We start from the raw sequence: 10,866 nt of genomic DNA on the forward strand, positions 1-10,866 counted from the left end.
AATTTCCTCACATTTTTTGTTCTGCATGAAGCAATAACCAAACCTTCGAATAATGAAAACAATCCAGCATAATGCACACTTCAGTCAGTTTTTAAGTAGAGAATCGTAAGGAAATGTATGCACGCATTCTAATTTTCATGGTAAAACTAATTCGTTATCAATTATGCCTAATCCAAACAAGAAGATATAACCATTACGTAAATAAAATTCTTCTGCTTAATTCTTTGAACCAATGCACAGCCGAAAGAAAGGCATTCTCAAAAGGAGAGGGGCATAAAGCAGGGGGTGAGGATTAAAAAAAAAAAATCACATGATACTCGAATCCATGAAATAAGACATGCAGAGAAGCTTTAACTACTACATTGCATAAGAAAAGAAGAGTTTAGGGGCCAATAAAAAGACACAGCTGAGATGATAGTGGAAATCGTGAAATGAAAAGAGTGCATAAGCTTTCCAATAATAGCTACTTGATAAAAATGTTTAGATATGAGGTCAGAAATGATTAAATTTGATAAACTATATGCTACTCCACATTTTTAAGCAAGATTTTTAATGATAATATGATGAGAATTGCATCATTAATATAATAAATTCCCATCTAAATTAAGATCAGCAGGCCATCAGGGCGTTTCCGCTGCACCTGCACCCGCACCTGCACCCGGAATATCCCGTTCAGCACTTGTGACACCAGCTCCCAGAAGATTTTGACTCTCCGCTGTCGCATCACCTCTCCGGCAGTGGAAACAAACCTCATAATGCCAGAGAGGTGGCGCGAAAGCAAAGAGTAAAAATTATCTGGGAACATGTGAGACAAACGCTGAAGGGGATGTTCAGGCAACTGCAGGTAGAAGGAAGAAGAAAGAAAAATAGTGCACTGAGTGACCCTTAGCCTTTTTTTTTTTTAATGTATATTCTGCGTGATGTTTGAATTTTGTTTGTGATTTTAGTTGTGATACGTTTTTAGGTGTGAGATATGTAAATGCACAAGAACTGTGTGCTATGTATGCAAATTTCTCTTTATTTTAATTATATTTCTACATTCCTCAGCCATGAGAAAAGGCTGAGGAATATCTGTGGATTTTTGAATCTGTGGATCTTCATAAATTTTATTAATATATATTATCTTGTTATTATATAACTCATCATACTATACAATAACATTATGTTATTATATAACTCTTATTGTGTTGTTGCATTTTCAATGTGAATCCTCGGTGGGGTTGTTCTTGTTTGATTGTTTCTGAGTAGGTGTCAAATTCAGTTGTTAAGACTTGCAATGTTTAGAAGTTTAGAAGGAAATATCTATAAAAAAAAAATCGATAAATTAATTTATTTAAAATAAAATAAAATAATTATAAATCTTGACAGCTTTAAATTTATGAAACTGAATTATAAACCTCTTACATCACCATTGTCAACATGAGCTCTAACCAAATTATTTAAGGTCGTTATTATAAATTATCAATTCCAATAAAGCATTTTTGAATTGTCAAACCTATCGATCTCAAACCATTTTCAAAAACATCTTTCAGCAAAAAATAGGTCTACCCATTTTTTCCTAAACCTCTGAGATACAGAGCATTTTGACAATGCAATCATCTTTTGGAAACTCTATTATTCACATAAACTTGCATATTACTACTTTTGATTGAAATTTTAAGATTATTGATTTGTTTTATAATCTAAATCCAATTTGATGATCTAATTTCTCGGCCACTTTAAGAAAAAAAAAAACCGTCAATCCAACATGATGAAGAAATATACGTTTGAATGACCATTAATAAAATTAATATATCTTCAATATTTTTTTAAATTAAACTACTTAAGATGCATTCTTAAACATGCTTAAAAATTTTCATTTCATTTTAACGTACCATGAAATTAGTAAATCAATTATCATGTTATTTCAACCAAGCAAAGAGCATGTTACTATTCAGGTTTAATGAATGTCAAAACATCTTGTAATTGCATGTTTATAATCATAAATTTGTTCATGATAAAATCTAAGGTGAACAGCCTTGATTTGCCAATCTAATTTTATATGAGTTAAAATAAAAAAAAGAATAACATTGTATTAAAAATTATATTTTTTTTTATAGAAAAGAATAGTAAACCAATCATTCGCATGCACGGACATATACATATGCATTGTTATCATGTTTTTACTTTTTAATTGTCAATATTTTGTATGCATTCTATGATTTATGCTCTTAATTGAAGATATTACCCTCATAAATTCATTTGTTATCTTGGCCAATATATAAGCACTATAATAAATAGTTAAAATATATCAAATAGTTTTTAATTATTTGAATATGATATCAAAGTCTCGTTAAGGCTTGATTTTACTCTCTCTCTCTCTCTCTCACACACACACACACATAAACACAGTATTTTTCTCAAGCCCAACCATCGCCCATCAAACGCGTTACTATTATCTACAATGCTTACAATTTGTGTGCATTGGCATCCACAAGCTTATCAACCCTCACACCTATCGTAGCCCTTCCTCTGGCCAATGTCCTTACTCGTTCTACAAACACTGTTGTCAGCAACCTTCTCACACACATGCAATAGCATTCACATAGTCCCGCTTGTGCGCAAGCTTGCTAAATGAGCTCATCTAGTACCTCATTTGATTGTGACCTTTCCTCTATGGCAACATTGACCTCCACTTCTCTCTAAAATAAAATATGCCAATTTAGTACCACTTTCAAAAGTAATGGCACTTATCATCCCTCATGGTCTCAAGTTTTTCATTTGTTTTTTTTTTTCTCTCACGAGAAAATTCATCAACCAAAATTTTTGGTTCTCAAACCAACATGATTCTCACATGGATGCTCATTAGTCTCAAATATATGAATTCTTCTACCATCATGTCTCAAAAGAATATAAAAGGGATGTGGGATTTTCTTCAATCTATTGTTTCAAGATAGTAACTCGTATCAAGTACAGACTCTCAACTCCAACATGTTCTTAGCAAATTTATTCAAGATTATTATAGTACATTGAAAGGCAAATGGGATCAGCTTCTTCAATACCATTCCTTTACCACTCAATATTCCCACTACTTGGATAAAAAAAAAAATGAACCACTATTTATCACATATATATGGAATCATAAAATAATTTATCACAGGCCTTAATTACCCACAAGCTATTCACATATTATCGGTGTATGAATATTACTTTACAATCCCACATATTAATGGGGTTTTGATATTATGCACAATCATAGTTTCTGCCCCAAGTTTAGGTAAGAATGAAATAATTAAGCTATATTCGTCAAGTATTAGAAGATGATCAGGCCTATCACCAGTAAAGATATACACTCGTATTACAAAACTATCGATAAAAATATACACCATTTTGATAAGTTGTGAGGTTATTACAATAAACTAGATGCGATAGATCAATCCACTTCATCGAAATCCTAAAAAAACACCTGCTTACTTTGTTGGAGGGTTCAGTTTGTTCTGATCAGGTTCAAGCTTCAGTGTTGAATCCCCACTCATTAGTTCCTGGAAAGCTTCTACTTTAACCGGAACATTTCTCATATTAAATGTATTCCTGCACCCAAGATATTAGCTTCCAAGGACCAAACTCATTAAAAAAAATATAAAACAATTTGAATTTAGTATGATATGAAAGACTTCACGGAGAGAAATATGAATAAATTCATGTTTCCTCCTCTCTTTTTAATTTAAAAAGGCCCTTAGCGTTTAGTCATTGTATAAGACTTACTGAGCCAGCTGTGCTTGAAGTTGAGGAATCTGAATAGACTGAAGTTGTTTAAAATGCTGTCCAGATTGTGTCGGATGATTTGCCATAGCCATCTGTTGTTGCCTCAAATGCATCTGTTGTTTATTGAGGGCATTGAAACTGTTTGTATCGATAGGTCCTTCCACTATATTCTCGATTTTGACATCCGTCAAAGGCTGATCCTTGTCTATAATCATTACAGAACCACGCCCCGATACCTGTCGACGCCTCAACTTATCCCATTGTTGTTGTTGTTGTAGCTGCTGCTGTTGTTGCTGCTGAAATGCTATATTTTGTGGGTGAAGCAAATTCATTTGGGGATGCATTTGCCTTTGAAACTATAACGTGCAGAATGCAAAATTAGGTGCATTGATATAGGGAAGAAGTGATGATTCAAACTACGCATTCCAATTGAAAATCTAGTTGTATTGACATTGAAAAAAATTGGGATGTTAGCATAACTAGTAAAGAAATACTGGATAATTAATTAGATTCAATAAAAAATCATAAATACAGAGAAAAGTTCAGGTCTTACAAGGGTGAGTGAAGATAATTTCCCAAGGAAGATGTCATACTTTCCCCAGACTTTTAAAAAATTCCAAATCAAACAAGCAAATAAAAGAAAGAAAGTCGCAGGGTATTTACATACATACCAGCCATTTCCTATGCATTTACATATCTAAGACCAAAATTTCATTCTTTACATTTATAAAACACAAATCTTTCAAATCACATAAAAAATACCACTATTTTAACTTTTAAGAAGTGACATACACTTTTTCATGCATAGGAAAGGCGGTATGTATGTAAAATAGAACTCTAGGTATTAGATATGTAAATACATAAGAATTGATTGGTATGTGTCTATAAATCTTCCAAAGATATAATCGATAAATATATTGAATCCCAAACAGGACAAAATTACACGCCTCAAGTATTTATCTATAGAATTGCATCCTTAAGTTAGTAAACATGATGTAAAAGGAAAGCATGACCTATTTGGTCCAGCAAATTCAAAATTTAAATCTCAATTATCCAAATAACAAGCTAGAAGACAAAAATGTGCAATAAACAAAAGGAAAAAAAAAAAAGACTAGAAATACGTATGTGAAACCATTTAAAGCTAATGTACATAAGCCCATATCAAACTGTTGCCACTAAACCACAACTTGCAACCAATGCACACAAGAGACAAAACACCAGTAAAAAAAATGGGAATTTGCTTTTGCAAACATTCCCAAGCCACACATGTAATTTTCTTAAATTAATTTTTTTATCAACACTTTTGTCAAATTTAAACACGTAGGACCCAATTCCAAATGTAATTGCACCAAAAATATTTTTTTCAAGCAATATAAGAAGTGCAAACTCCCTGGGGGTTAGTTATCAATCATCATCACCAATATTGGAGGGGTCAAAAACTTAAATTCAATCATTCCAGTACCCTAAATTAAATGTTCTTAAAATGCAAGTGTATGACATACTGTAATAAGAGAAAAGATGCAAATTGTCAACAGAATGGAATAGAAGTCAATTAACTTTTAGAAAACAGCACGCAAACATGTTCAAAAATTCAAAATTTTAGAAAACAGCACGCAAACATGTTCAAAAATTAAAAAATTTGAGGTGAAAATACTTGCCTGTTGGGCTTGTAAAAGAGGATTTTGTTGCGGTGAAGGAAGTTGACGAACAATTTGCTGTGTCTGATGGGTAAAGCCAACCTTGCTACTATTTTTAGTAATTTCTGCCAAGGTACCTAGATTTCTGTGGAGTGAAAGAAGAGAATGACCAAGTAAATAAACTTGATATATTAGCTTCATCTAATATTATGACAGCCCAGATTAAGCGGGAAGTGATAGAAACAAGAGCAATACTATGCAACTATCAATCTCCATGGAGGATCCATGCATGGGCAAAGGATGGTAAAATCTCCATAAAATTCCAGAAATGTTTATTCAAATTTACAGCTGAGCTCCTGATTAATGCATTGGCAAAACTAGAGAGATAAAGAAGAGTTTGCATTACTCCATCTAATCGAACCTTCAAAATCAAACCAGATTAAAAAAGCAGTGCAAATCATTGTTGCTCAAAATCATCAATACATGTATCATTAACTGTCCTGGACATTTGGCAATGATTCACTGAAGAAGAAATTTAAGTTGGAAGATTTCCACCATGCAAATTCTCTTTATGTTTAACTGTTAAATTTCTTTTTTTCTGCTAAATCAGAAAGAAGTTTATTTCATATGCACGTCCGCTAAGACGTGAAGCATAAAGCAAATGAGGATTATAATCTGGATTACAAAGTGAAGAGAGCTAAATAGTCCAATTTTTTAATAAGATAACAAATTAGGAGAGCAATATATCATAAATTTATTTCACATTTATAAGAAGCTAAACATTATACAATCCAAATCTTATCTTTGAAAAATATTCTGTTGGAAGAGACTGAATATTATTATTAGCTATTCCCAAACTTTTAAAAAAAACTCTCTTTTTCCCCTTTTAAGCGCCGACAGTGTCAAAGCACTAACATATAAAAGAAACTAATAAGCCATGTGCACTTAAGTCTCATTAATATAAGCCCCAAGTAACCAACACGAAATTAGAAGGTAAAAAATGCTGGTTTATTTGCATGCAAAACGTTGGCATTCTCTTATGATCCAATTTTCAAAAAAAAAAAAAACAATAAACAACAATATTTATAAGGGAATAAAACCAAACAGGTTTAAGTGTAAGTAACTCACCCATGACCTGAGATTTGCAGAAACATTTTGAGAAGCTCTATAGATGAAACTTGCTTTTTGTAGTTATCAGTTAGAAGCTTTAAGTTGCGTCCTAACTTACTGATATGGCTACTAAAAAAATCTGAGAAAATTTTCATTGAGACTTCAGTTCCACCTTCAAAACCTACACTTGTGAACAAACGAGCTACCGCCTTGTGGGCCATTTGAGATGCTTGCTCCTGACTAAGAGGACTCTTATCCCCTTCAGATCCGCCTTTTCCCCTATATTTGTTTCCCATTTTAATGTATTCTGGCCTTATGCCAAATCTTTCCATCATTGCTGGACTTGGGCTTATAACTGTTGGTAAATTATCAAGTGCACCATAAACTTCAACCTTGAGTTTTTTCTCTGTGATTAACAGTGGGAGAGCACTTTCAGGCACACAGTTAGCTGGAAACATGATCTCAGGAAAGAATGAAATTACTTCTTCAGTTGGCTTAGTCCTCTCTGAAATGCCTTCTGAATGAATGGAAGATCCCGTATCTAAAGTGGGTAGAGGATGGTCCTTAAAAATTTGCCTCTTTCTCTTGTGTATATCACGAAGTCTGGAGTATAAAGACATTCCCTCAGGCGTTCGCTTGTGTGATTCTTTTTCACCAAAAGGGAACTTCAGATTCTTCATTCTGTATCTTTCAGCATATGGAATATAACATTTATCAAGCAAATCTTCATACTTAGAGGTATTTAAATGTTCGTGATCATTGTATTTGGATCCAACGCTGGATGCTAGCTCAAAAGAATGTTGGCTTGCTCTATGGGGGCTGTATGCTGGCCTAGATGGAGTCTGTCACGAAATATGATTAGCTATATGTAAAAAACTACTATAGGAGAATAATGTTTGTTATATTTTGGTAAAAAGGAATAACCAGTAAGATTTTTCTCAAAACATCTATCAATACCATACCAATCTAAAACTTCCCTCAAGAAATATAAAAAACAAGGCAACATTTTAATAAACAACCCATTATGCATCCTTTTTAGCAAAAATATATGCAGCCTAGCATCCAGACTAAAATGATGCACCAAAAGATCATAGAGCTGACATTAAAAACAATATGATATGACCAAGAAGAATTTTAGTCATCAAATGAAAGCATTAAGTGACAAGTAAACCAAAGAAGATGAGAGTTTACATGCAAGAAGCTGGTTTGTTGATCATTGAAGAAGACTAATGCATTTGCCACTTGATTTCTTCACTTCAAAGCATTGCGTTGAAAAATAGAAAAAAAAAACTTTTTTTAAAAAAAGAGCTCCTTCATACATGTGGGGCATCGGAGGAATGGACAGGTTCAGAAGGTTTTCAATTGAAACAATAGGAGAAAGGATTAGCCATGAACGTCTCAGTACACAAAGAAAAAGAAAACAAAACTAGGTGGGTATGGCAAAATGGCCAACGTGATAACTTACTAATACAACCAAGGAAGGGAAAAAGGATGAATGGCAAAAAATTGTTAAATGCTCTCCAAATTACTGGAGAGGAATCGAAAGCATAAGCAGGTTAAAGAAGCATGAATGCGTCGTACTGTTAAAAGTTCTGAATAGAAAAATTTGTCAAAAGAATGCAGTACAGATAAAACAAGAACAGAGTTGCTCAAGCAAAATTGTACAAAGGATCAAGTTGTAAAGCATCAAGCAAGATTGGGCCAACAAGTTTAATCAAACACCTTCTTAAATTGATATAATGCCTAGCACATATTGAAAAGAATGCATACAACTCTAACACCAACAGTTCTCATGCATAAGAACATAGACTGCAAAAGTGTTAGGGACTGCAAAACCCTCAAGTTATCTTTTGTTTGGGACTGCAAAGCCCTTAAGTTACCAAAGAATTATTACAAAATCAGAGATTTAATCTAGATACGAAATTCTAGGTTTTTATTTATTTTTTAAGTTGAGGTAAAATTGAGCATACTTGGGGTTGAAATCCATCATGCTGTTCATCTTCTAAAGAGCAATAAATCTCGTCTTCATGCAACTGCAGATCTGAAAATAATGAGGCAACTCATTAGTATCAAAAAAAAATATTCTGGCAATAAAAATAATAGCTTCGAAAAAAATGGAAAACAAATGGGAAGAGGTGGATCTGAACATTACCACACCAAACACACGTTCAACAACAAATTTCACTTACACATCATAAAATCAAATGGGAAAAAGCTGATAATGTTGCAAGGTTAAATTCAGATGGCTACATTTCACTAACTTAGCTCTCACGAGCTATTATGCTGATGATTTTATGACTGTTGCAAGAAATTGGAAGAGAGAAGGAAAATTGATACAGTTAAAATAAAAAAGGATCATAAGACTATATCAAGCATGGGATCAAGTTTGGTGCATAAGTGAATCTGAATGTATGAAAAGAAACTCGAGTCATGCTTTATGAGAGATAAGATCAATGCGCAAAGATATAGACAAAATCAAAATAAGTAGCAAGAGAGACCTTATAGATTTATGACTGAAAGAGAAGAAAATCAGAAGAGCATTCAGACTAGCCATGAAGAATCTTGGGAACAAAAAGTTATAATTAGAATGTGTCTCCTTCTAAAGTGATTCTTTATATGTATGAGAAATCCTACCCATTCATAAATCAATGATTACATTTTATCATAAAAAGAACGATAATTAGAAGTAGATTTTATATGTATAAGCAATCACCCAGTCAGAATATGTGTCTGCTTCTAAAACGAGTCTTCTATTTCTATTAAATAAGATTTATTTTCATGAGATTGCTTTGAGAAGATGAAGAGGTTCATATGTAACTTATAAATACACTTGTTCAGTATAGGCATAAATTGACTTGGATTACTTACAGATTAGGTTACAACCAATCTTATGTCAATGAGGAAAAAAAGCTTACTGTCAACATTTGAAACATTCATTTATCAACTTTTGGGTTGTAATTTGTCTTTCAAAACTTGTGGCAATAATCAAATGGAACTTCTAAAAGACTTGAATCCCATCAAATATTTTTCATTCAGTATATTCCAGATTTCCTTTAGTAACAAAATGAATATCCTAATTGAGTGAGTCACTTCTATTCCAAGAAAATATTTGAATCTATTTAGATCATTCACTGCAAGTTATTTGAATTGTTGAGTTTTGAGTTTTAACTTTCCTCCATTTTTAAGAAAGATTTGTTGTTAAAATAATTTCATCCATATAAACTATTAAAACTATGGTTTTTCTTCTTATTGTTGTTATAATAGCGGACGATTCTCCGTATTGTGGTTCTCCTTGCTGCAAAGATAGAAGCTAAAGGTGGAGAAGGCTATCGCAAGGAGGAAGTTTATACTGTCCTGACTACTAGACAATAGGTGATGGCTGATGGAAGGAGAATGTCCTCCCAACTAGACAATAAATAGTGGCTGCTAGAAGGATGTCGCGACTTGTTAAAGAGAGAGACCAAAGGATGAAACTTTTGAATTTCTTTTCAAGGTCTTTAAAAACGAGGGTGAAAAGATAATTTGAATCATATGTGTATTTCATTACACCCTTATTAATACAACATGATTCTATTCTACACTAAGTAATTTCTACATTCGAAAACAACTAATTACAAAGCGATCACTTCACACAAAAGTCTTAGGAGAAAATATACAAATATTAACCAAGTTTCTACATATGTAATATGGGAATAGAAAATGATATTGTACAGCTTGCACCCTTTAAACCACTTGATTCCGAAGAAGAAAGTTCGGCCATCTAGCATTATATGAATTGCCCGAGAACCTCATAAACAAAAATCTTATAACTTGCCAAGTAAGATTATCAGACATCTAGTCTGCTCATAAGGCTCAAATAACAAATGATATAAAGTTGGTAAATATAAGAAAAAAAAATAAAAAATTAGCAAAGAGAGAACTGAGATAGAGAGACTAAAGAGAATAAGAAGAAGCTTTAATTTTCATTCATTAATAGAGTAATCCAAAATACAAGGACTCCTGATTAATAGAAATAACATTACCAAAAAAAATATTGAAATAAAAAATAATTTAATCCTATATAACATATCACGTTTAAATCTAATCGTATCCCCACAAAAATAATTAATTCTAGTTTCAATTAAAATAAATGAATAATATCTAATTAAAAAAAAATTATTGAATAAATACAACAACAACAACAACAAAGTCTTAATCCCACTACGTGGGGTCGGCTACATGAATCCTTTTTCTCCATTGCCTATTTAGTATCATATTTTCATTTAGTTCTAATAAATTAAGATCATTTTTAATACAATAAGCCCAAGTCTTCCTAGGTCTACCTCTGCCTTTCTTAACAAAAACCAAATTTAAAACATCTACTCTCCTAATCAGA

General features: G+C 32.5%; 1 protein-coding gene across 1 annotated transcript in view; it reads right to left on the bottom strand.

The window, feature by feature from the left end:
- Window positions 1-3,155: 3,155 nt before the first annotated feature.
- The window catches only part of LOC110030983, a 12,341-nt gene continuing 4,630 nt past the window's right edge, over window positions 3,156-10,866 (bottom strand). Inside the window, exons 2-6 of the mRNA XM_020733991.1 lie at window positions 8,462-8,532; window positions 6,510-7,333; window positions 5,403-5,526; window positions 3,745-4,100; window positions 3,156-3,570 (exon numbers count right to left, since the gene is read on the bottom strand). Of these exons, the coding sequence (XP_020589650.1) occupies window positions 3,450-3,570; window positions 3,745-4,100; window positions 5,403-5,526; window positions 6,510-7,333; window positions 8,462-8,532 (1,496 nt within the window). The 3' untranslated portion in view covers window positions 3,156-3,449. The remainder of the gene's footprint in view (window positions 3,571-3,744; window positions 4,101-5,402; window positions 5,527-6,509; window positions 7,334-8,461; window positions 8,533-10,866) is intronic.

The sequence above is a fragment of the Phalaenopsis equestris genome, unplaced genomic scaffold, assembly GCF_001263595.1.
Source record: "Phalaenopsis equestris unplaced genomic scaffold, ASM126359v1 Scaffold000761, whole genome shotgun sequence".
Classification (NCBI taxonomy): domain Eukaryota; kingdom Viridiplantae; phylum Streptophyta; class Magnoliopsida; order Asparagales; family Orchidaceae; genus Phalaenopsis; species Phalaenopsis equestris.